Source organism: Podarcis cretensis (assembly GCF_951804945.1).
Source record: "Podarcis cretensis genome assembly, chromosome: 15".
Lineage (NCBI taxonomy): Eukaryota > Metazoa > Chordata > Lepidosauria > Squamata > Lacertidae > Podarcis > Podarcis cretensis.
The window spans coordinates 29,965,876-29,991,583 of record NC_137185.1 but is presented as its reverse complement, the minus strand read 5'-3'; the positions used below and the strand labels follow the sequence as shown (position 1 = coordinate 29,991,583).

At 48.0% G+C, this 25,708-nt stretch overlaps 3 protein-coding genes across 4 annotated transcripts in view; 1 reads left to right on the top strand and 2 right to left on the bottom strand.

Moving 5' to 3' along the window:
* SMIM35 (small integral membrane protein 35) overlaps positions 1 to 13,188 on the bottom strand; it is a 26,879-nt gene extending 13,691 nt beyond the window's left edge. Inside the window, exon 1 of the mRNA XM_079955310.1 lies at positions 12,946 to 13,188. Within this exon, the coding sequence (XP_079811436.1) occupies positions 12,946 to 12,952 (7 nt within the window). The 5' untranslated portion in view covers positions 12,953 to 13,188. The remainder of the gene's footprint in view (positions 1 to 12,945) is intronic.
* SCN2B (sodium voltage-gated channel beta subunit 2) overlaps positions 1 to 25,708 on the bottom strand; it is a 64,064-nt gene that overhangs the window by 220 nt on the left and 38,136 nt on the right. The gene's annotated exons all lie outside the window — the stretch shown is intronic.
* On the top strand, positions 35 to 25,708 carry TMPRSS4 (transmembrane serine protease 4). Of its 2 annotated transcripts, XM_079955136.1 has the most exons (13): positions 35 to 305; positions 14,577 to 14,610; positions 16,119 to 16,232; positions 16,576 to 16,728; positions 17,333 to 17,465; positions 18,783 to 18,887; positions 20,213 to 20,253; positions 21,396 to 21,555; positions 21,986 to 22,152; positions 22,981 to 23,076; positions 24,393 to 24,535; positions 24,838 to 24,987; positions 25,155 to 25,708. In XM_079955136.1, the coding sequence occupies exons 1-13, from the start codon at positions 303 to 305 to the stop codon at positions 25,164 to 25,166; spliced, it is 1,311 nt and encodes a 436-aa protein (XP_079811262.1). In that variant the 5' UTR covers positions 35 to 302; the 3' UTR covers positions 25,167 to 25,708. The 2 variants fall into 2 exon arrangements, with proteins under 2 accessions (XP_079811262.1, XP_079811261.1); XM_079955135.1 differs by lacking the exon at positions 25,155 to 25,708 and having other exon boundaries at positions 24,838 to 25,147.

Sequence of the window (25,708 nt, the reverse complement as noted above, 5' to 3'; positions counted from 1 at the left end):
CCACTGACAGGTGAGCGTCAGGTTACAACCCAGATCATCAGTCCCGTCTGACGACTCCAGCTGAGCCAAGTCTTAAGCAGGCGGCGGCGGCGGCACAGCGCTTGCCTGACCTCACACTCACAGCTGGCACGAAGGGGCAAGTGAGGAGAAGGGAGCGGACCGCTGGAGACCTGGAAAGGACCTCGGCGACCTGGAGAGCAGCACACCGGAGCCCTCTGGGCATCCCTGGTGACGACAAGGGCAACGCCTCCTGCCCCTCTGTGAAGGTGACCGAAGAGAGAGGAGCCCCGGTTGCAACAAACATGGTAAGTGCTGTGTACTAAATTTGCTTTCTAGAAGGCAAGATGAGTCCTATGGACTCTTTCTTCTGACCCAGTTGGGGGGGGGCGGCCTTTTAACCTTCTTGGAAGAAACCACAACACCTCCTGGTAACTGAGCAATAGGGAAGCTGGCAGGACCTTTGGGCACACAGACAGGAACTAATGGCAGCAACAATCTCCACTGTGAACAGCCAGTTGCTAATTAATACTCCCAGTTTGTGTGCTTATGTTGAATGAAAGACAAAAAGCGGGGTTTCTCTGTGTATCCTGAGCTGGCCACAACACCAGGCATTACCGGTAGTTTTCCACTGAGAGGTTTTGGAACTTACATACACAGTAACCAGGAAGCCCCTTCCCTATTTCCAGATTTTTTTGGGGGGGGGGGTTTGTGGCAGCAAAGGAAAGGTACTCTGCAGATGGTCAGAGTTGAAGCAGATGGATCAGAGTTGGTGTTTGTTGAAACAGACTGAGCCAAATGAAAGTCAGATGAAGTCCCATGGGGGAAAATGAGGGGCCCTCTGTTCTTAAGGGCAGATTCTCAAAGCAAAAGAACATAGAAAAAGCCTTTTCCTGCTGGAAAGGCAATTGCCAGCCATACACCTCACAAGAGGGAGAGTGGGACAGCGATCATGTTCTCCTGTTGTTTGTGTCTGCCATCTGGTATTCAGAGGTAGACTGCCTCTGGACATAGAAGTTCCACTGTGCTTGCATAGCAGGTGGACTTTGTCATTCCTTCTACACTGCTTTGTGTCTGTGAAGAGTGTGAGCTGCAAAGTGGCCTTCTGAAATCTCAGTTGAAAGCATAGGTGTACCCAATGGGGGAGCAGACGGGGGCAGCTGCCCCCCCCCCATCAAGTACAAAATAGAAACACTTATCTAATTGACCAATCACATCAGTTCTGCCCCATCCCGCCCAAAAAAAATCCTATGTCTGAAAGCCCTGCCAATTGTGAGGTTTAGAAAAGGATAATGTGTACATGAATTACCCTGAATATTCTGACGTACTACATAAGTGCAAAGTAGTGGTGGTGGTAAAATGAGTGGTAACCTGATAACAGAGCCTACAAATATGCAGGCAGCAAAGGAACCAGGAAGTGGCAGGCAGAGGGTGACAAGGAGACTTTGCTGCCTTCCGTTGCCCTGCTGCTGCTGCTGCTGCTGCTGCTGCTGCTGTTGAGAAGTTCAGCTGGGAACCAGACACTGCTTGGAGCTGTCCTGCCCAGATGCACCCTGGGGCTCCCCAGTGACAATGGCACTATTAATGCCCTGCCAGGGAGCGTGCCTTTCCGTGAACCGACAGGACACCTCTTCCCCAGCTGCTAATCACCAGCAGCTCTTTGTATAAGCCAACTGGCACCACTCAGACAGAAAGAGCAGCAGCCCTAATCGCTTCCAGGATCCACTTTAGATGTCACCCTGCAGAAGGGATTTTCTGTGAACGGGAAGAAGAGACATCTGGGCCCAAAGAGAGGGAGGACTTCAACAGCACCAGCTGAAGCAAGCTTTGTCACCCTAGAAGGCAGAGAGAAGGAACCAGGCATGTCAGAGAGCACTGCCTGCCTCCCCAGGTTTTGAGCCAAAGCAAGGAATCAGTCCAGGTGCCTGTACTGCTAGGTTGGGTACTTGATCTTATTTTTCATATATTTGTAAAGGGATATTTTAAAACCAACTCTCCTGTGGCTAAAGAGTGGCTTTGCGCCACTCAAAACCTGACTTAGCATTGCCCAGATTTAGCCTAATCGAGAGGTCTGTCACAATTTGATTGACATACTTTGTGAGTCTTACAGTGGACATGCAGAGGTGTGAAGAAGAGCAGGTGTTCATATCCCAGGGCTCAAGATTTACTTGCTCCTCCAGAGCAACCCTAAAGCAGCTGGCAAGCCCCCATTCCCTCTGCTTCCTTTCCCCTGGACATTAGAGACCTCAAGAGGCCTCCAACCATACTTAACCCAAGCAGGGCTCCATGGGAAATGGACTGAGGATTAAATCTTAGATTTAGATCTGAACTTCTATCCCATGTGTGTTGGAGAAATACAAAATGAAAACTGGCTATGAGTAAAACACTTATAAATTTAATAGCTTATTAAAACACTTATAAGTTTAATAGCTTATTAAAACTTAGGAATTGCACAGTTATACCTTTTTATCCATTTCATTTGTGGTATGCTGACGTTCCCCTGTTATGGAGAATGAACCACAGTTTTTTAGGTTTACTTACATTTCAATGCAGGCAGCATATACAACAAAATAGTGTACGGAAAAATACTTCTATGTTATAGTAAAATAAAAGTTGGTAGTTTTAGCTAACATGTTTGAAAGCAGGAGCTTTAGCCATGTGCGTCTGGTCAGCTTGGAGGCATGGTGGAAAGAGAGAGTCTCGTCACAGCAAGAGGGAATATAAAGGATTGTCTCATTTGTTACAAAGTTCATGTCCAAATGAGGCAAAGGAAGGACCACATACAGAGGGTCCTCTCTAGGAAGTTCAAGAACTCTCTGTCTACTAGCCCTGTGCTCGTCTAGCAAAACATGCATTTGTGATTTGGCTGCAAACCCCAACAGCTCCGCAACACCCAGACAGCTGTAGGAGAATAAATCCTTCCTGTGTGGGATGATGGCAGAGAAAAGATAAGGTAAATTTGGCTTGGTTGGCCCTGTGTCAGCGGCAGAGTATGTGCCTGCGCTACCTGGGGTGGGCGTATGGGGTGCACCCCCAAAGGGTGCTGGGTGTGTAGGGCACCCTCCCACGCACCACAGTTCAGGGTAGGAGAGGGGCAGGGAAGCTGCTGCCCACTGTCCTCCTGCTCTCCTCCCCTGGGTCAGGTCTGACTCAGGGGCAGAGCTGTGCCAGGCACAAGCGCCACAGCCAGGGCACAGCTCCTTCTGGTGCAGAGCCAGGTTCCGATGAAGGAGCCTGCTGTGGGGGTGCCTGCTTGCACTCCCTCTCAAAATTGTGCCCAGGGCCACGGCACCCCCATGCTACACCTCTGCCCTGTGTGAAATCAGAAACACTTGATGTAAACACAGGTATGAAGCAGCAGGTAAGGCGGGTACCCACATGCAGCAGGTCCCCAAGGAGGAGGGCAATGATGCATACAGTCAACCAGCTGCACCAAAACTGCCATCTAGGGCCATGTGGCCACTCAGACAGCTCACAGGTGCCTCTTGGAGGGTAGGAGATGGCTAGGCATCTTCCCTCCCTCAGCAGATGCTTCTAATTTCTGGGTCAGAAGCAGCATCGCTTAGGAGCACAAGACAACTGAATTAGGCTAACCTGCTCCCACCACTGCCTGTGCATCAAACATGGCACAATCAAAGCAGGTTGATTTACAGCAATCCAGGCACTGGTATTACTGCAGGGATGGATCAGCTACATATTCCACCATTTGAGTGCTGCTCCAACAAGAGTGAACAGACACTTTCAAGGCAGACAGCCTGACCCAAGGCACCCCTCTAGGCAGCCTGCACCCCACCACCACCAGCAGCAGCAACAACAACAACTGGCAATGGGCCCTCTTGCCCTACTATTTTTGCAGCTTTCTCTAGGTTAATCATTCATACTTCCTTCCATTGGAAGCCATTCCACCTGGCACCATCTAAGCAGCCAAGGAGGTGAGCCATTCTCTTTCCTCCTCACCAAGAGTTGTACCTTTTTTTCACTTTCCACCTGCCTCCATCCACTCCATGCTAACGGAGTCGTCCCTTGTGCAAGGGAATGCCAAACCAGGCAGCCAGCAGATGGTAGCAAAAGCCTTCTACTTTTGCAACATCTGCTCTGGTGGGAAGACAGGGGAGGCTATCTCTTGTCCTCTCTCTCTCCCGGTCTGAGTCCCGCTCAACTTGTGTGGCAACTACAGATTAAGAAAGCTGGACAGTGTTTCTATCAGAGAGCACACTTTAATATTTCTTCCCCACCCTCTCTTTTCTCCCCAAATATCGGCGGAGATGAGATGCTAATTTGGAGCCCAGCGGTGGAGTCCTTCCTCTGCAAAAAGTCAGCCAGAACACAAACACACATGTTCTCATTGGGTTAGCCTATTCCATAGACCAGAAGGGAGAAGTTCAGATTCCATGGAGCTTCAGATTTTGAGTTGACTTTTGCCTCTCTGTAAAAGAACATCAGAAGACAGCCTGGCTGCAGCTGGACCATACCAGAGGGGCCCCATCTAGTCCAACAACCAAGCAAATACTCACCTTGGGAAACCCAACAGCAAAACAGACGCATTCAGGTGTGGGCCAGGGTGTTTTCACACTTGGCCACAGACCCCTTGACCCTCTCCCAATTTTTAAAATGCATTGTTTAATGTTTTTACACTTTGCTTTCAGGGGGACTTGATGTCCTGTTACTGGCAATGTCAATGAGACTCCCCCTCTAAGTCACCTGGCATCTTCACTTGCCCAGAGGAAATTAATACATTGGGCCCAGAAGACCCTGTTGGCATCAGAATAAGCCCTGACAAGAAGAATTAATTTTGCCCTGAAATTTTGCAAAGACAAATAGACATTTGCATATGCAAATCTGTATCATGAACCTGTTAACAGCTAATTAATTGCTAGAAGGAGCTAAGCCACTCTCCTGGTTAGTAGCTCCCATGTAAACTAAGATCTCACCACAGCTATGCTCCGTTGTTTGTTTGTTTAAAGATGACCATAGATGTAATTCATTTTATTAAACCTGTATATCATCTTATACTAAAAAGAAGTCCCAAACAAATTTTTATATATGATATTCTGTGTGCGCTTACCTGATACAGTAAAGCATTATAAAGTGTATTAAAATGCACACTATCAACATATGAGCAATAATAAAAACACACACTAAAGCCCAACTTAAGTGGCTGTTACAATATCATTATATCTGTTAATTTGCCTAGGAGATTAAAATGTTTTTACCAGGTGCTGAACTAATAGTAAGGTTTGTGCCAGGTGTGCCTCCCTGAGGAGAGTGTTCCACAGATGGGGCACAATTATAAAGAAGGACCATTCACTAGTTCCACACACACCCTTAGTGCTTGTTTTGGAGGTGCATGGAAAAGTGCCTCAGGTGATGAACACAGCAGGCAGTCTCATATGGGGCAGCCCTTGAGGAATTGAGGCCCTGAGCTGTATAGGACTTTAAAGGTCAGAAACAGCACTTGCCATTTAACCCAAAACCCAATGACTGCCAATGCAACTGAGTGAGAATCAGTACTACAGTGGTACCTCGGTTTACGAACTTAATCCGTTCCAGAAGTCCGTTCTTAAACCGAAACCGTTCTTAAACCAAGGCACGCTTTCCCTAATGAGGCATCCCGCCACCGGTGCCCTTCCACCGTTCAGATTATGTTCTTAGACTGAGGTAAAGTTCGCAAATTGGGACACTACTTTCGGTTTTGCGGAGTTGATAAACCGAATCATTCATAAACAGGACTGTTCTTAAACCGAGGTACCACTGTACAAGTTCACACTTTCCTGTTTCCAGTAACATTCTGGCAGCCGCATTCTGCCATAAGTAAAGTTCCCAAGCCATCTTCAAAGGCAGCCCCACGTATAACAAATTGCCGCAATCCAGCCTATAGGTTAACAGAGCCTAGGCAATTGAAGCAAAGCTATCTGTGTCCAGACAAGTTTGCAGCTGTGCCACCAGTCAAATTTGTTAGAAGGTGTGGGAATGTTCTGGGGTGCAGGAGAGGATATATTGAATATTATATCCTTATCCAACTTGTGCTAACAAGTTCCCAAAATATCAGCAGAGTTTATAGACATTCCCCTTTAAGTTCGCAACGGTAACGTGTGCATAGGTTCGCTAGAACCTCTATAATAATTACTCTGGTAATTTTCCCTTTGTTCCCTCTTAAAATGCAAGACACGACACAGTCTTTATAAAAGTATAAAAGAGTTTACTCACGTTCTGTTCACAATATGATCCCAGAAGGTAGGCAGGCTTAAAAAGGTTACATACATTTAGAAATCTATCTTATAGGAAGATAGTACTGTCCTCTCTTGGCTGAGAGCCAAGAGGGCATCCTTAGATGTTCCTCATCGAAGGAAGATGGCAGAGAGAAGAGAGAGAGTGGCTGCCTGCCCTGTGCTTTTATCATTACCTGCACAGGTGAGGCCACACCCACCTCTGGTCACATGCGGAGGAAGTCCGTCCCCAGGAAGTTTACCTGCTTGCTGGACAGACATCCCTCCCCATGTTCTAACATGTACACTCTAGGAATGTTGTCATTGACTGCTCCTGTGTTTACATCCCACATACCCCTTCTCAGGCAATACAACATACACAAAACATAAACAACTTTTATTCAACCACCCAGAGTCCCAGCTTGACACGTAGATTCTGGAAACTCTCTCTTGGTAGGGGTTTCGTCAGGATGTCAGCAGTCATCTCTTGGGTGCTGCAGTAGGATAGTTCCACAAGTCCATCCTGGATCATCTGGCGTATGTAGTGGTATTTAACCCCAATGTGTTTTGTTCTGGCCAGGAACTTCTCACTCTGCGTCAGCTTCAGGCAACTTTGATTGTCCTCTAGCAAGCTGACAGGCCCTTTTCTCACCAACCCAAAGTCCTTTATGAGTTGATCAAGCCAGGCGATCTCTCTGCAGGCTTCTGTTGCTGCAACGTATTCTGATTCTGTGGAAGATAATGCTACACAGCTCTGTTTATAACTGCCCCATGAAACAGGTCCATCACCAAACATGAAAACATGACCACTTGTTGATTTATAATCAGCATTATCCCCAGCCCAATCCGCATCAGTATACCCAACCAACTTAGGGTCTTTGACGGCTGGTAACCTTAATTTACAATTCATGGTACCCTTCAAATATCGCACCACCCTCTTTACACCTGCCCAATCATGCTCAGTGGGAGAATTCACTTTTCTGCTAAGAATCCCCACAGCATTAGCTAAGTCAGGTCTACATGTGGTAACTAAATACAAAAGTTTACCAATCGCCGACCTGTAGTCATTGTTGTCTGGCAACTGCTTCGAATCCTGCTGATTCTTCAGGAAGTCAGTAGCCATCGGTGTAGCAACTGGATGTGCGTCTTGCATCTGCATGTGCTCAATCAGCTCGTGGATCTTCTGTCTTTGGCTGAGAAGAAATGAGCCGTCCTCTTCTCTTTCCACCTGGATCCCGAGGTAGTACTGGACATCTCCTAGCTCCTTGACCTCCACCTCTTTGCTAAGGTGTTTTACTATCTGTGTATAGTCTTTCTCACTTGCTGTGGCAATAATCAGGTCATCAACAAATGCTAAGATATATGAGAATTGTCCATTATTTGACTTACTGTACAAGCACTTGTCAGCGTCGCCTTGCTTGTACCCAAGTTGCATCAGCATTTTATGCAACTTCTGGTTCCAGGCTCTAGCAGCCTGTTTAAGTCCATAAAGTCCTTTCTCGAGTTTGCACACTAGATGTGCCTCATGTGGTTTCACAAAACCTTTAGGCTGTTTCATATAAATTTCCTCAGAAATCTGCCCATGTAGAAAAGCGGTTGCAATGTCTATGTGTTTCACTCTCATTTTCTTGGAGGCTGCAATGCTTAAAAGCATTCTTACGCTGCTGTACCTCACGGTTGGTGCAAAAACTTCATCATAGTCTTCACCAAAACGCTGTGAAAATCCCTGTGCTACAAGTCTAGCTTTGTAGCGCTGCACTTCTCCTTCTGACCCCTTCTTAACCTTGAAAACCCATTTACTGCCAATGGCCTTCTTACCGGGAGGCAGCTCAGTGAGTGTCCAGGTCTTGTTCTGATGCAGTGCATCCATCTCCTCCTGTGCGGCCTTCCTCCAGAGACTGGCTTCTGCAGCTGGCATCTCCTGTATCTCTTCCCAAGTGGAAGGTTCCTGTGGAAACGCCGACCCTGCAAAGTAGGACAACCGTAATGGTGGGACACCTCTGTTGGTTCTGGACGAGCGTCTGACCTCTGGTTCTGGGACCTCATCAGCTTCCTCATCCTCCTCCAATGCAGGCATGTCCCCATCTGAGTCCTCATCTTCGTCTCTGGTGCCGCCAGGGTTCTGGTCCTCTGCATCTTCTGGTGCGTCGCCTGTAGGGGGCGCTGTAACACTTGAAGGCAGATTATTACTTTGTGGGGTCTCAAAAGGGAAATATACGAACTCTTGAGTCCTTTCTGACTCACCGGAAGAATCCACAACAGTGTTCTTAGTGTCTACTTTTCCATATTCATCAACATAAACCGCATGGTATGCATTTGTCTTACCAGTTTGTAAGTCCATAATTCTGTATCCTTTGCCTCCAGAGGCATATCCCACAAGGATACCTGCTTTTGCCCTGGAGTCAAGCTTGTGTCTGTGTTCCTTGGGCACGTGGAAGTAACACGGACTTCCAAACACACGTATGTGCGACAGATTGGGAGCTTTCCCATGCCAAAGTTCAAATGGTGTGCGCTCTGCACCTTCAGTTGGCAGTCTATTCTGCAAATAGACTGACGTGTACACTCCTTCGGCCCACAGCTTCTGTGGCAAACATGCATCCTTTAGCATGCACCTTGTCATGTCCATAATGGACCTAAACTTTCTCTCAGCTATGGCATTCTGCTGTGGAGTGTAAGGAATTGTGGTTACGTGTGCAATTCCTTCCTTGGCCAGGAGAGCCTGCATTTCATTTGAGCAGTACTCACCTCCATTGTCGCTCATTAACACAGCTGGAGCTCTCTGGAATTTGTTCTTGACCATGGCAATGTATTCCTGGAGCTTGTCCACTGTCTCACTCTTCTCTTTGAGGAAATATACAACACAAAATCTTGAAAAGTCATCCAGAAATATTAAAATGTATCTATTCTTTCCCAGTGAGGGAACATTCATGGGTCCACATATGTCAGTGTGCACTATGTCAAGCACTTTGTTGCTTCTTTGTTCTGCACAACGTGGAAATGAAGGTTTTACAGCCTTCTCAGTAATACAGCTTATGCACTTTGCTGGAGCTTTGTTGCTCTGCTTTACCTGCAAACCTCTTACAAGATCTCTTTTCTGTAGATCCAGAATGACGTTGGTATCTCTGTGTCCAAGCCTTCTGTGCCACAGGTCCAGATCTGCTTCATCCTTCTGGCTGGAATGTGCCACTTTTGCAGACTGTTTCTCTGAAAGATCAAGCTCATATACACCATTGATTAGCTTTGCTTGAGCAAACACTTTGCCATTTCTAGTCACTTTACATTCTCCATTTCCAAATGTGATCTGGAAACCTTTCTTGTCCAATGTGGACACACTGATTAAATTGCAGCTCAGCTCTGGAACATACAAAACTCTAGAGATTGTGTTCTCAATGCATTCATTGTTTATATTGCATTTCAGACTCATGGAACCTGCACCTTTTGCTTTAACAATGTTGCCATCTGCAATCTCAATTTCAGATCCTTCTTCATCATTTATCTCATTAAAATAGTCCTTTTTATATGAAAAATGTGAGCTGGCACCTGAATCAATTATCCATTTATTACGTCTATTCTCACAATTCTGGACAGCTAAATTCCTTTCTTGCAGTAACCATGTGCATTCACATTTCCCCTTCTTTTCTCCTTTTGGCTGAAAGGGGTGGGGTTTCTTGGCTTTAGGAGCCCTGCAATTCTTTGCAATGTGTCCTTCTTTGTTACAATTGAAACAAATCACTTTCTTAGGCATCTCTTTCGACTTTGTAAATTGCCTAGATGCATAACTGCTGTCTTTGCTTCTAGCATTTCTCACTGGAGATTCAGCTCTATCTCTACATTCTTCTTTTAAATAACCAATCAAGTCTTTAAAAGTCAGACCTTGTCTATGATCCATCAAACTTATAAATGCGCTAAAGCGTGGTCCAAGTGATGATAACAAAAATGCTATCTTTGTATCTTCATCAAAAGCTTTGGGAGTCAGATCAATTCTTTGAATAATCTCAGTAAACTTGTTGATGTGCTCTGTGAATTCCTCTTTTGAATTCATCCTCACTCTGGTTAATTTACACACCAAGTTTCTGAAGCAGTTTATGCTAGATTCTCCATACACGCGCTCAATATCTCTTAAGATTTGAGATGCATCATCTGTACTATTTATTAATGATAGCTGCTCATCACGAAGTCCACTCAAAATTATGTGTCTAGCTTCGCTGTTCATGCGTTTCCAAGCATTTATCTTGGCTAAATCCACCTCAGACGATCCTGTAGGCTGAGGGTTTAAAGCTTCCAAAATGTGCTTATAATCTAAACATGCTATCAAGCGCTGCTTCCAGTGTATGAAATTGTGTTCATTCAGCACAGGCATTCCTAGCTTTGCATCACTATCAAAAGCTGCTCTAGCCATCTTAAAATCCAAAATTCTCAAAATTCTTCAAAATTTCAAAATTTCTCAAAATTTTAAAATCAAAATCTCAAAAATCTCAAAATACAAAACAATTCTTCACTGCCTTGGGTCACTGTGAACTCTGAGGGAAGGGGGGGGGTTGCTTAATCCCCACTGCACAATGGAACAAAGGACCATGTGCTTACCAGGAAGTTAACTCAGAAAAAATACTACTCAACTTAAAATCACAATCCAACGCAATCCTTCAAAAATACGCAGAAATATGCAATACTGGGGCCAATAACCCTTTGTGGGAATGTTCTGGGGTGCAGGAGAGGATATATTGAATATTATATCCTTATCCAACTTGTGCTAACAAGTTCCCAAAATATCAGCAGAGTTTATAGACATTCCCCTTTAAGTTCGCAACGGTAACGTGTGCATAGGTTCGCTAGAACCTCTATAATAATTACTCTGGTAATTTTCCCTTTGTTCCCTCTTAAAATGCAAGACACGACACAGTCTTTATAAAAGTATAAAAGAGTTTACTCACGTTCTGTTCACAATATGATCCCAGAAGGTAGGCAGGCTTAAAAAGGTTACATACATTTAGAAATCTATCTTATAGGAAGATAGTACTGTCCTCTCTTGGCTGAGAGCCAAGAGGGCATCCTTAGATGTTCCTCATCGAAGGAAGATGGCAGAGAGAAGAGAGAGAGTGGCTGCCTGCCCTGTGCTTTTATCATTACCTGCACAGGTGAGGCCACACCCACCTCTGGTCACATGCGGAGGAAGTCCGTCCCCAGGAAGTTTACCTGCTTGCTGGACAGACATCCCTCCCCATGTTCTAACATGTACACTCTAGGAATGTTGTCATTGACTGCTCCTGTGTTTACATCCCACAGAAGGCACCCTTCCCCCCCCCAAGGCCTCCAATGGTAATGTTGGATCCAAGAGTACCCTCAAGCTATCAGTTCCAGAGGGTGACCAGCCATATTGTCAAGCCAAAGGCATCACTGGACAACCCCATGACTGCCATGGAGACCATGCAGTCCTGAACTGCAATCCTGAAATTAGGAGGTTCAGAGCAGACACTGGAACCCCTTGTACTAGTAGTCCTGAGAATCACAACAACCCACATCCAATATCACCTCTGTCGTTTCAGGAAGGGAGGCTGCTAGGAGCAATGTAAGCCATGCACCAACAGATTGCCTAGTTGTTCCATTTGCCCAACACCAAAGGAAGACCTTTCAAGATAAATCTTCCAACATGGCAAAAAACATTTTAAAATTATCTCAATTCAAAAACAAAACCAAGCAACAAGCCACCACTCTGCACCTCAAGGCTAGTGGAGCTCTGATGACAAGAGGGGCCCCTGAGGAGAGCATTAAACAACCAGGGGGTGACATCACCAAAAAGACCCTGCTCCAGCCTGCCTACCAGTCAAAGTGGGCAGGTTCATTTGGGTGCAGGAGCCCCTTGAGATGCCCTGATCCTGTGCTATATAGTCACTAGTCAGCCAGCTCTTTGAACTGTGTTGAGAAACAAAGGAGCCAAGGGGGGAAAGTTCTGTACTGGCACAATATATCCTAGCTGGTCAGTTCACTTGTTAAAAGTTAATGTTTTCTTTTGTCTAGGCCATCTGAAAATCAATAAATTGCCATTTAAAAAATATGTATCTTAGCTTCTCAGTTCAAATCAGTATTCTGACTCCTTATTCTGAAGCAGATGACGTTTCTGGGAGTGTTCATGGGCTGTAGTTAGTGGAAATGACCAAGGCAAAGATTGCTGTGTGAAGGTTTTCTCCACCTGGGAGGGTGACAGGTAGCAAAAGGTGCTTCATGCCACTGTGGCCACTTGAGCCTCTAAAGAAGAGGCCAGATCATCCATAGGCTCTGACCTTGATCCTTATTATTATTATTATTATTATTAAGAGGGAATGCAAACCCATCCAGAACACTCACTACCACCTCCCATCCCACCTACCCACAACAGCACCCCCATCCTGCCTGCACTGGGACTCAGTTTATTAGCCCTCATTCAGCCCATTGGTTCAACCTCCTTGAACCACTGCGACAGCCAGCCTTACTGGGTTTCAGCATCCCCAATTCCCAGTCCTGACAGCTGGCTCAGAAGGACACTAAGAGAGGTAGTATTGAAAGTCACTGAAAGGGTCAAGAGAACTCACTGGACCACATACCCCCTTGCTCTCAGCAGCCGTTGGTTCACCAGAGCAACCAAGGTGGTTTGGGTGGCAACCCTAGGTGAAAAGTCACATTGAACTGGACCTAGATTGTTTTCAGATATTAGGGGGTGGAGAGGGTTGCACCTCCAATGCCCATTTCATATCAACCCAGGCCTTACCTGTCATTGCAAGATCCAAGAGTTGCCCCTGCAGGTAAATAAATGCTCTTGCTCAGAAGCAAAAGAGGCATTAAAGCAACTGATCTGGTGATGGTTTCCACTGCAGCAGCAATGGAGAGTCTCTTGGCATCATTGTCAAAGATGCCAACCTAAGGCGAAGCCAAGCAGGATCTGGCTGGGCCCTTGGTTAGAAGCAGAGGGGCTGGCTTCTCACAAAGCAGAGGGCTTCCTTCCAGCTTCTTCATGCAGAGCTCAGGTGCTTTCTGTCTCGGTGCAGGCTGCCAAGAGTAAGTTGGCAGTCTCCTAGCAGCAACCCAGCCTGCTTTCCTCAGGAGGACTTTTGCCTCCTGAGACTCCCCACTCCCGCCCTCCCTCCTCTTCCTCCCTGCTGCTCAGGCAACAAGAGGACATGGTGGAAAGAAGCAGGAGACTCAACCTCCCAGGCCAAAACAACGTCAGAGCATGGCTGTCACAAAGGAATTGCCTGCTGAGTCGATGTGGGCTTGGGTTCCAAGGTGGAAAATTGAGGTCTTTCCCTGGAGTAATGTTTCCTTAGCTGAGATTTAGTCTGTTTCCAGGGAACATGCACTGCACAGCTTATGTATGTCAGTGTTAGAGATATAATGCATTCCCACCAAACTTAGAGCAAACCAAGCTGCTTCTTCCAGTGTGCCGTTTATTTATTTATTACAGTTGTATAATAAAGATCTTCCTCCAGAGAGTTCAAGGACAAGGCCTTGTGCACTGTTCTCTACCCCCCCCATCACCTATTTTAGCTTAACAACCACTGTGTGGTAGGCTAGCCTGAGTGATTTGACCAAGTTCAATCAGTGAGCTTCAGAGGTGGGTAGGATATCACTCCCTAGGTCTTCCCAGTTCTTGTTTGTCGCTCTAACCAATGTTAGAAACTCACATGTTTAAGTTAGGCACCAAATGGCTCCTTAAATGAAGGTTACATTTGCCAAAACGGAATGTCCAGTACGACTCTAATGTCTTATTTTTCAAATGATGGGTTAAACATCTGGCTAGATAGATTTAACATCTGGTTAAACATCTGGCTAGATCAGATGACAACCTTGAGCTAGATTAAGAGCTTTGAGAACTTAAAGAAGACAAATCACTTGATCCAGGGGCAGCTCACATATATATCTGCCAGTTCCTACCTCTTTTCTTAACAGTGACTGCTCCTGCTCAGGCTGCACAGAAAAAGCATTTTGGTTCCAGAAATTCATTCCAATTGTACAAATAAAATATAATGAATAGAATTCTACAGGATGGGGTATTAGTGTGTAAAAACAGTCCAGAATCCATCATCTCCAGGCATGCACCTCCAGATGGTGGTGTCAGGTGCCATCCTGGTGTCCAGGCATCTTCACTTGGTCACAAGTGGTCGAAAGCCAGGTGCAAAATGCTCCTGGTGCCTGGTTAATTTCGAACGCTGACTCTAACCACCACAGCACAGTGCCTCTCTATCTAAATAAGTACCTTGGATTGCTTCTCATCAGTGAGCCATACTTCCACGATGGAAGGTGTGCCAGTGTGGCATGGTGGGGGAGGGGTCCTCCCTGTTTTGCTCCCAGGGCTTTGCTGCCTTCCCCACCCTGATGATGACATCTCCTTTTGCTTTTTAGGATAAGGACACTGAGCAGCCACTCAACAGCAGAGGTAAGAACAGGGGAGACCCATTGAATCGGACCAGCATCCTCTTTCACAAAGGAGTCGACCAGGATGCCTCTGGGAAGCAGGACAGAAGGACAGAACATGCACACAAGAGCCCTGCCCCAATGTGGCCCCCCAAGAGTGGGTAATTCCAAGGCAGACTGCTTCGGGATGTGAAGGCAGCACTAGAACTATGGTGGCGACGATCCCTGATTTATTCATTGCCTTCTGAACAACTCTCTCAAGGCGATGCACACCAAAAATAGTTAAAAGCACAAAAACAGCAACTAAATTTAAAACTATACAAAGCAGACACTTGTGGTAAAGACCCACTTTATCCAGCATAGCAAGTTGCTGGCAGTCTTGAATCTTCCAACATTCAGCTTTATGTGACTGGTGGTTACGACAGTGAAAGCAGAGAATAGCCATTATGGCTAGTAACTATTGATAGCCTCCTTCCTGTGAATTTGTCTAATCCTCTTTTAAAGCCGTCCAGTAAGGAAAGGCTACAACATTTGGGGCTTTTTGATTTAGAAAAAAAGTAAGTGGCGGGGGTGGGGGTGGGGAGTGGGAACATGAGGATGCATAAAATTATATAGTGCGGGTAAAGTGGCCGGACAGAACATTTTCTCCCTCTCTCGTACAGTGGTACTTCTGGATACGAACAGGATCCGTTCCGGAGCCCCATTCGCATCCTGAAGTGAACGCAACCCACATCCGCGCATCTGTTCAGGTTGCAATTCGCTGCTTCCGCGCATGCGCATGATGTCATTTTGACAGGCTGCGCATGCGCGAGCAGCGAAACCCGGAAGTAACGCGTTCTGTTACTTCCGGGTCGCCGCAGAGCGCAACCCGAAAGCAACTTCAACCCGAGGTATGACTGTAATACTTGAGCCCTCTGGAAGCAATCATGTATTGGTCCAGCAACAGTAGCAATAAAAACTATTCAGGAAAAATGTTTATATTTACAGTATAACCAGCTTCAAGCATATGCCTGAACCAGAGTGAACAGAGGCATGTCTACCTTTGTGGCTGTTCACGGGGGGGGGGGGCAGGAAGTACAACTACTTCCTCTTCAGGAGAAGAGGGGAAATGACATCACACAGAGGCCTCTCTACCAATTATGTTTCTATGGCCTGATCATCTGCCTATCAGCAATACAGCTCTGTGGTGATAGCCCCTTCTCATGATGTATTTTTAATCTTTGTTGGAAGCTGCCCAGAGTGGCTGGGGAAACCCAGACAGATGGGCAGGGTACAAATAAATTATTATTATTATTATTATTATTATTATTATTATTAGCAAGAATATGCATTTGTTAGGACTGGCTCATGGGTGTAGTCAGGATTTTTGTAAGGAAGGGACATGCTTTTGTTAGTGGGGGGAGGGGCAGAACCTCTGATTTGTACTGATTTGGCTGCTCATTTCCTGCACAAAGCTAAGCTCTGGAAACGGCCTATGAAGGAGACTCACAGCATGCCCACCCCACCAACCAGCTCTCTCTATGTTCACAGAGTCTTCACTCACGGACAAGGCTTTGACCAGGAAGGAAGCCTTCATACGCATTGGTATCCCTGTCATTGCCGCCATCCTGTGCATTGGAATTCTCATCACTGCCATCTTCCTCAGTAAGAGACCCTCATGCTGTGCGGGTGCAGCGGTACTGCCAGCTCATACCGTCTGCCTGCCCCCCTTCCCACTTGTTTTCCTCTTCCACAAGCTGCATAAGAAGAAGCATTCCCACTCCGGACCCATAGATGCTTTGCAGGGGGGTTGGCTAGATGACCGTTGGGGTCCCTTCAAACTCTAGAATTCTATGATTCTATGGCATGCCAGGGGCCCCCCGAAGGAAGCCAGGCAGCTTCACCAGGCCTGATGCTCACAAGAATCTCACATGGCTATAGCTGGGGGCTTGCCTGGGGCTGGGCCATTCAGAGAACCCCAGAAGTGACTCTGGCTCTCTCCTCCTAGTTAAGATAGCGGTGGAATCCTACTACTTCTTCTGCAGCCAAACCTACAGGTTTATCCCCCTCAACCTCCAGTGTGATGGGAGCGTGGATTGTGCCTGGGGGGAAGACGAGATCGGCTGCGTGCAGCAGATGCCCGATGGCATCATCGTGGGAGGTGAGTCCTGAGTGTGGCGATCACACAGGGTCCCCGGACGTTTAACCATCTATTGATCCCTGTGCCACCAGTTTTTTCTCGCTGCCACCACCCAGGCCCTACCTGGTAAAATACTGAGTCCAGTCAGAGTTAGATTGGAACATAAACTTCTGTTTATTTATTGCAGTTTAACAAGCGTGCAGTTTAATAAATGGTCTCAGTCAATTACAATCATGGGGTGCCTACCCAGACTATAACTTCTGCTCTCACTCACTAAACCACCTCTCAGATATTTACTGGTCTTCCTAGCTCCTAACTGTTCCTGACTCAGCTTATTTCGCTACACTAACTCAACCTACCCACAGACTCCATCCCAATTCACTCCCACTCCAACCAACCACCCAACTCCCAACGAACTCCCCCTCTTCACCCTTCCCAGAGCTGGTTTTATAGTCCCTCTGACTCCACCCCCCTGGGTTCTGATTGGGTAACCTGTTTAACTATTTCACCTCCAGCACTCTCATATGTCACACTCTGGTCACACCAGAAGGAGGCAGCCAGCCAGCCAGGGTCTGCCGCTGAAGGAAACCAATGGCTGCCCGGGCCTCTGCTTCTCTCTCCACAGTCCGTCTCTCCCGCGACAGGTCCAGCCTGCAAGTGCGTGACAGAGAGTCAGGCCGCTGGGCCTGGGCTTGCCATGACGACACCTTTGACATCACCATGGCTACGGCTGCCTGCAAGCAGATGGGCTACAGCAGGTAAGTGGGGGGGCAGTCTGATGCCAAAACAGGGTGAAAGCAGCTGCCGGGACCCCCATGTCAAAGCAGAGGGAGACTGCATCACCACAGCCACAGCCTAGAGGGCCACTCGCCTTGAAATACTTGCGCATCTACGTCCCGGTGGCATCAGCGCCGGCTCCCATGGGCAGCCTGCTTCCCCCTCAACCATGGCTGCACTTGCCTCTTGTGAATCACTTGTAGGGGACCCACTCATCTGCCTCCCCCACAGGAGCTTCGAGGGCAGAGCTTGTGATGGGTTTCCTTGGAAGTCACTCCCATGTTTACTATCCCTGTTCGCAAGTATTCCTGCAGAGGATCCCGCACTGAGACTCCCAAACTTGGGTCTCCTCCTGTTTTTGGTTGGCAGTTCCCATCATTCCTGACCACTCTTCCGGCTAGCTAGGGATGATGGGAGTTGCGGTCCAAAAAACAGCTGGAGACCCAAGTTTGGGAAACCCCAGATTACAGCAAGTGCCACTCCAACTGTTTCTGTACTCCAAGTCCCATCAGCCACAGCCAGCATGACTGATAGTCAGTTCTTCAGCCACAACTTAGAGAATCATTGCACAACTCAGGTGCACCCAGCTGACAGTGCAGACAGCCTGCGCTGTGCAAGGGTACCTGCTGGCCAGGTGGTGGTGGTGGGGAGTTGGCAGCTACTGGGTGCCCATCAGGTGCCTTTACGCAAGCCTGGTCCAGCTTAAATCAAGGGGCAGCTGCTGCTCTCTGCTTAAATGGCCCCATGGGGTTAAATAAAGGCCCATCAAGAGGCTCCCCAAGATCTCCCCAAAATGGCAAAATAGAGCTGATTGCAATAGCAGTGTCATCAGGTCAGGCACCTGACACTTCTGGAGGGGAGCTGGCTTCCCAGATCTCAGACCCAGGAGAAGACAAAGTGCTTCTGAGCACATGCAAAGTGCATTTCTCTCACCAGTATGAGTATCCTGGCTCAAGGATCCTCTTTCAAGTCAATGTCCCAGGCCAGGCCAACCAAGAGAGGAGGGTGTTTCCTCTCCACTGGGTTCACGGGATCCTTCTCGGTATCTTGGGAGGGAAAGATTTCTGACAGAGCAGCAGAACCTTAAGGCCCTTCCTAGAAATGCATGATGCTTTATTCACATGACTGCAGCCCCCCAAAGTGTGGGTCAGCACATTAGACTCCAATGCAGGAGAGAGGGCTGGCCGGCCAGCTCTTGGTGTCTGTTTTGCCCATGGAAAAAATGCTTCCACTTTGGCATGGGGTTGTATACCTGCATTCAGATGTCCCTGTTGCCAAACACCTTCCGTCTTTTGCAGTGTCCCCACCTTTAGCCCTGTGGCGGCTGGTGATATGCAGCAGGGGCAGCTCCTCAGACAGGTGACTCTACAGGGTGGAGAACTCCGCTGGACAGATTCAGAAAGGTGAGTGAAGCTCAGCAGGTGAGGGGGGGGGGAAACTGCTGCTTTCCTGTTATGAGGAAGGAGCAGTTTAGATTTCCTACAACACCCCTAACACAGCGTCATGCCAGGGCCCTGTCCAAAATGACTGTGGTGGCCGGATCCAGCTGCTTGGCACTCACTGGAGCACAGCTGCCTGCCACTAGATGGAAGAGAAGGCCCAACAAATGACAGGTTTGCTCGGAGCCCTCCCCGCAACCCCTGGATCCATCTGCATGGGACTCTCTCTCTTGCTGTTAATATGACAAGAGGGTTTATCCATTCTTAACCTTTTGCCCTGCTCTATCCAGACACAGGTCCATGCTTTAAAGCTCTGTGTCTGAGTGGTTTTTTCTATTTTATTTTTTTTTTGCCCTAGAGCTTTCCTTGTGAAAACTTTGCTCATTTGCTCATTTGGAGCAAATGTCAAAAAGAAAAGAAAAGAAATCTGAGCTAGGCCTCAGACTTTCTACCTTGTGGCTTCCATTCTCTTTAAGGATGAGCTATGTGCTGCTGGCTAAGAGCCAGAATAGAGGAAGATGGCAAAAGAGCAAAAGAGACCAAAAGAGAGAGGAAGATGGCTGCGTTGCTCACCCTTTTGTACGGTCTGCTAGGGTCATGCACATCTACCTAGGCACACACAGGGGAAGGGCCTCCAGAGCAGGTATGACAGGAAGTCCCCTGTGTGTCCACTCTAGGAATCAGGAAATGTTGTGTTTGACTGCTTCAGTGATGCTACATCCCACAGAAGAGACCCAAACTGGCCAATTTTGTCTGATAGTCAGAAGGAGGAGTGGTGGGCATATGTACCCAGGGGTTGGCCAGGTTGGTTGGCCAAGGGTGCAGGCCCAAGAAGGTGCAAAAATTGTGCTTCTCCACTCTGGCTTTGAGTGGCTAGGAGCCTGCCTGCCTGCCCACCTGTATGCTTTCTGGGCTGCTCCTTCACTGCTCTCTGTGGCTAGCCAAGGTGTACCAGCTATGGGCACCTCAACAAAGGAATCTGGTTGTTGGCGTGGGCCATTGCAGCAGCCATGTGGGGCCCCCTCCCTAGCCAGCCACTATGTGAAGTGTGACTGGAGCACCCAGCTCTTTGCGCAAGGGACGAAGGGCACCAAGGGAGCCTAGGTACACCTCTGTTCCCACTGAATCCTATGCATGACCCAAAGAGGCTCCGTACTGCTTCACTGCAAAGCCTGAGCCATGCCCACGTTGACTCCTAGGGTGAGTATAGCAGGCCGTGTTTTTCTCATACCTGTCTCCTAACCCGTGAGCACTTGGCAGCAGTTTCTGACCAGGTTTCTCTCTTACAGGCAATGCCCCTCTGGCTCCATCATCTCTCTCTCCTGTTCAAGTGAGTATGTGCGTGCTCTTAGTGCTGACTGCAGAGCAGCAGTAACATTGACCTGCTGGACTTGGGCTGTTGCCAGCAGAGAAAACCCATCTGAAGGCCCGGGAGCCAGGGGTTGGGTCCATGAGTGCACTATTCAGGTTGGGGCTGGAGCAACTTTCACCCCAGCAAGGCAGAGCACGTGCTTGTTAGTGACTTGACTGGTGTGAATGTTGGTGCTGAACTTCCACCTCCAAGCAAGCTCCTGCCTTGTGGCTTAACCTGTTACCCTTTCAAGAACCAAAGAAACTTACTTTTGCATGCAACTATTGTGGTGAGTGTACTATGTGCCCAAAACTGGCAGGATGATGCAGCGCCTACAAACGAGGAGTGGCAGATGAAATTGATGGAGTATGCTAAATTAGCAAGCTTAACTAGTAAAATTAGGGAACAAGATGAGACAGCCTTTAAAGAGGATTTGAAACCTTTTGTAGATTACTTTTCTTAAAATATTGCAAATATGTTAAAACGCTAGCTGGTTTGCAGTCAGCTCAGCACTAAAAGCTACTTTGAGAATAAGATGGATGAAAGAAGGATTAGAATAATTATAATATGCAACAGCAATTGATAACTTGAGGAAGAGTGGAAGGGAAGTCGATCAAGAAGAGACTATATTTTGGAACTGTTTGATTGACTGTATAGTATTTTTGGAAAATTCATAAATAATTTTATTTAAAAAAAACACATGTTGCTCTTTCAGGATGCAGGTCCCCCCTTGAGTGAGTCAGGAGCCCAAATCCTGTCTTCTGGCAAGAAGGTTCAAGTGTTTTGCCAAGTGTTGTATGTCTGGGCTCAGCATCATGCATGAAGGAAGAACCTAAGCAGATTAATTTCTGTAGCCTGGGCTGTTGGGTGGGGGGGACAGACTAGCACGCAGCCCAGAACCCTTAGACCTTTAAAACCTGTCTCTCAAAAAGACAACTGACAGTGCTGGGCTTTCTGTGAGCCTGCAGTTATCCTTAGCAGTTGACTTTGCAGAGAAGGACTCACGACTGCAGCATTATCTTCTGTCCCGCTCCACACCCAGCTTGTCCCTTTGAACCAGACTCCTAAGGTAACATCATATGATGAACTGAGAACCTGATTTGCCTACCCTTTGGATGTAGGTTGTGGCCATAACTCAAAGTCACCGCGCGTCGTGGGTGGTGGTCCAGCTTCCATCAAGACATGGCCATGGCAGGCCAGCTTGCAGCACAAGGGGCAGCATGTCTGTGGAGGGAGCATCATCAACCCCCAGTGGGTTCTGACAGCAGCACACTGTTTCCGGTGAGTCAGTGAGTGCCAGATTAGGGCCTAGCAAGAATTGATCTGATTCCCATCAATCCTGGAGGGAAATGCATCTAGACACAACAGAGGCTGCAAGGCAGCCCCAGGAAGGAGCAGAAGTCCTCTGCTCTCCCAAAGCAGGACCTACATACAGACTTCAACCAGAAACACCACCAGGCCCACTTTCACCAGGCCTGGTTCAAGACTAGGGTTGCCATCTTTTTTATTAGCTCATGCTCCTGTGCCTTTAACAGGAGCTTGGACTGCAGACATTGGAGAGCAGTCAGGCTCATCATTGTCAGCATAAAGGTTCATCAGTAGGTTGAGCCAGTTTGGGCTACTTTTCTGGCCAGTTGGGCCCCTTTGTGGCATGTATATGTCTTGCCACTGAAGGGGAAGAGCAAACAGGTGAGCCTCTTTCCATTCTCAGGACCAACCTGGTGACAAAGTACTGGCAGGTGAAAGGTGGCTCAGAAATCTTCTCAAATGCCACTACTGTCCCTGTGGAGAAGGTCTTCGTCATCGACGTCAAGTACATGTTCCCCAAAGATGAGGACATTGCATTGGTCAAGCTGCAAACCCCCTTGAACCTCCCAGGTGAGAGGCTTCTCAGACTGCCAGCTGGGGGGAATTAGGGACCTCTAGCTGGACCAGGGACTCATAGCTCCTGACAAACCAAGCCCATTGCAGAAATGGGTTGAAGTTCACAGCTGAGATGCTGGACTTGTTGCTTGCCTGTATGGGCAGCCTTTTCTGGAAGATATTTGTAATTTCAAGTTTAGTGATCTGACATGGTCATCTCTTCCTGCCTCTGTTTACTTCCCTTCTCTATCTCTTGTTAAAGTTCTTTGATGGCTGAGAGCAGCCTTTAATGTATAATCTGGTGGAAGGAAGAAGTGATAAAGCAGGGTACCTTCTGACCTTCTTTGATGTTAGACATTGTTTGGAGGAACGTGAAATTGTGCAGTGGCGACGCAGCGGCAGCAGCAGGAGGCCCCATTAGCTAAAGTGGTGCTTCAAGTTAAGAACAGTTTCAGGTTAAGAACAGATCTCCAGAACGAATTAAGTTCTTAACCCGAGGTACCACTGTATTGGAAGAGGGGGCTAGCTAATTAATAATCTGCACTAACTAGTCGGGCAAGGCATGTAGGCTAACAATTTAGCTATCTATAAATTGAATGGTTTGGGGGCATAGCTCTCAGCAGCTCGTGCAACCTGAGACTGCCTGGGGCTCACTTCTTGGGGGCTTCCCAGTGGCAGATTGAAGTGCTTGCTTGGTGATGTATATATTGCTTGCTGTTTAGAATAAAATCTTTAATCTTCTCCCTCACTTGTGTTTGTATTGCTTCTGAATCCCATTAAAAGAGCCACCTTGCATTTGGCAAGACATTGCCCAACTGCCTTCCTTCCCTCTTTCTGCTGCAGGGTCAGTGAAGCCAATCTGCCTGCCTTTCTTTGATGACGAAATGGTCCCAGGAACCCCCTTGTGGGTGACAGGCTGGGGATCCACAAAGCAGGATGGTGAGTTTTCCCTTGGCATTTTCATCTTCTTCCCCACCATGGCCCTGCAAGTGCTGGGCCAGCTGCCTTCTGGTCCCTGCTGCAGCCTGCTTAGGACTGAGCAAGGATGCCAGGCTCTAGATGGGGAGATGACCTGTTGTGGCTTTGAACTCCCAAGCTGTTCCCACAAGGTGCAGCTCCTGAGGACAGCAGACAGAGCCCAGGGGCCTACAGAGACCAACCAAGAGCAGGCAAGTGGGTACAGGTACCCATACCCCAACAAAAGTCTGGCTTGGGCAGCCTTGAACATACCTTCATTAAAAGAGCAAAGAGTGCCTGCCAGTCTTGGGGACAGGCCACAGCTCGGTGGTAAAATATCTGCTTTGCATACAGAAGGTGCCAAGTTCAGTCCCTGGTGGCATCTCCAATTGGGAGGGAATGTTCCCTTGCTTGAACTCCAAGAGAGCTGCTGCCAGTCAGTGTTGACAGTACTGAGCAAGATGGACCAGTGCAATGACTCAATATCAAGCAGCTTTCTGATTTTATTTGTATGCCACCTTTCAAACCATGATCAAGGCGGCTTACAAAATGAAGGGGGAGGAAATACATAGCTGCAACATAGCAAAATTAGTCTTAAGCAATAAATAAGTAAAGGTAAAGGGACCCCTGACCATTAGGTCCAGTCGTGGCCGACTCTGGGGTTGCGGCGCTCATCTCGCTTTATTGGCCGAGGGAGCCAGCATACAGCTTCCGGGTCATGTGGCCAGCATGACTAAGCTGCTTCTGGTGAACCAGAGCAGCACATGGAAATGCCGTTTACCTTCCCACCGGAGCGGTACCTATTTATCTACTTGCACTTTGACGTGCTTTCGAACTGCTAGGTTGGCAGGAGCAGGGACCGAGCAACGGGAGCTCACCCCTTCGCGGGGATTCGAACCGCCGACCTTCTGATCGGCAAGTCCTAGGCTCTGTGGTTTAACCCACAGTGCCACCCACGTCCCTCTAAGCAATAAATAAAACCTTAAAAAATACACAACCTAATGGAACAATTTCCACATAAATCACAACAAAATCTATAATAAAGATACAAAAAACCAATAGCAAACAACCCCAACCAAACCCCAAGAGTCTCTTCAGCAGCCTCGGCTTTTGTAGCTGGAGTCAGAGCCCTGCCTTCCCAGGCCAGGTGGGAAAAGACCTGCAAAGCAAACAACTGGAATGAGGAAATTGGCTTGGAACAAACCCTCCAGCCTTACATATAGATGGGCTGGGAATTCTTTGGGGCCACTGCAGCCTCTCCCATAATTTGAAGTCATCTCCACCATGCTTTTTGCTAGGTACACTGTCCAAGGAGCTACAGGAGGCACAGGTGGAGTTGATTGACAGCCGCATCTGCAATGCACCTGATGCCTACCATGGGGAGGTGACCGAAAAGATGCTCTGCGCAGGCCGTGATCGGGGTAGAGCTGACACCTGCCAGGTAAGTGGCACAGAAAGATCAAAGGCCGCAACTCTCCTCCTCCAGCTCTGCAGTCCCAGCAGGAGGGAGGGCGGAGCAGGGAATCATCAGTTCCCTTTTTCTAAGAACGATGACGCTGAAGCTGAGCTTCATTTGGAGAGGGGACTGATGCGGGTTAAAGAGGGCAAGGCGTGGCTGGTTGCCCTTCATGGGAGACAAACTAGGAGCAGGACGCAACATGCAGAGCTGTTGATCCCTAGGGTTTCCATTTGGGATTCAGCTGAGTCCTGTCCACATTTATGCAGCCTGTGTCTTCCTTCCAGGGAGACAGCGGAGGGCCACTGGTGCACAAACAGGGCCCGTGGCACATTGTGGGCATTGTCAGCTGGGGCCATGGCTGCGGAAGCCCGAGCACCCCCGGCGTCTACACCAAAGTGCAAGCCTACCTCAACTGGATCTACACCATCCTCAGGGTCAGTGCTGCTTTTCCTCTGGGGTAGGACCCATTTTCTGTCCTGGCAGGATGGCAGTGGGTGGGCAGAGTTAGGTTGCCCACCGCCAGGGGAATGGGATCTGTCATGGCGGTGCCTCTGCCTCAGATGGTCACCAGGCGGTTCCTCTGTGGCTTTTCTTCATCCAGACAGAGTCCTGAGAACAGACCGGCCGCAACTGTCCTGCACACATGCACGCCCTTGGAGCAACGTGCGTGTAGGGCGTCCTTCCAGTCCTGCTGCAGCTTCCACTGAGGACATGGGAAAGGCAAGAGGACAGCCACAGGATGGGGCCCTCAAGAAAGTGTTGGACAAGGCTCCCTGGGGAAGATGTTAATTTATGGCTGCTGCTGCTGAAATCCACCTGAGATCCACTTTGCCAGCTACTCTGTTCCTTTCCATTTCCTGCTATCTTTCTTGGCAGAGCTTGGGGAAGCTCTCGCAACCCAGGAGAGGCAGTTTGTTTCCCCGTGACCTGGCACTGACAAAGGGAGCAATTGAAGAGAAAGGCTGGGTCCAGACCTAGGATAAAGACAGCTCTCTGTCTAGCTTTCCATCTTTTTCTCAGTCTGGCAGGAGCCCTCAGCTGGGCATCCTGTGGCCTTGAGGCTGTCCCTCCTCTCACCAGGCCTGCCAAAGGGGTAGTCTGACCCAGCAGCTCTTCCTCCTCCTATTTATTGCACCCTGTACAAATCCCTCTTCC

Coding starts and splice junctions, on each gene's coding strand:
- TMPRSS4 (XM_079955135.1), top strand. Junction 17,466..18,782: donor AAGCAGATGGGCTACAGCAG/GTAAGTGGGGGG, acceptor CGTCTTTTGCAG/TGTCCCCACCTTTAGCCCTG. Junction 23,077..24,392: donor GGGATCCACAAAGCAGGATG/GTGAGTTTTCCC, acceptor GCTTTTTGCTAG/GTACACTGTCCAAGGAGCTA.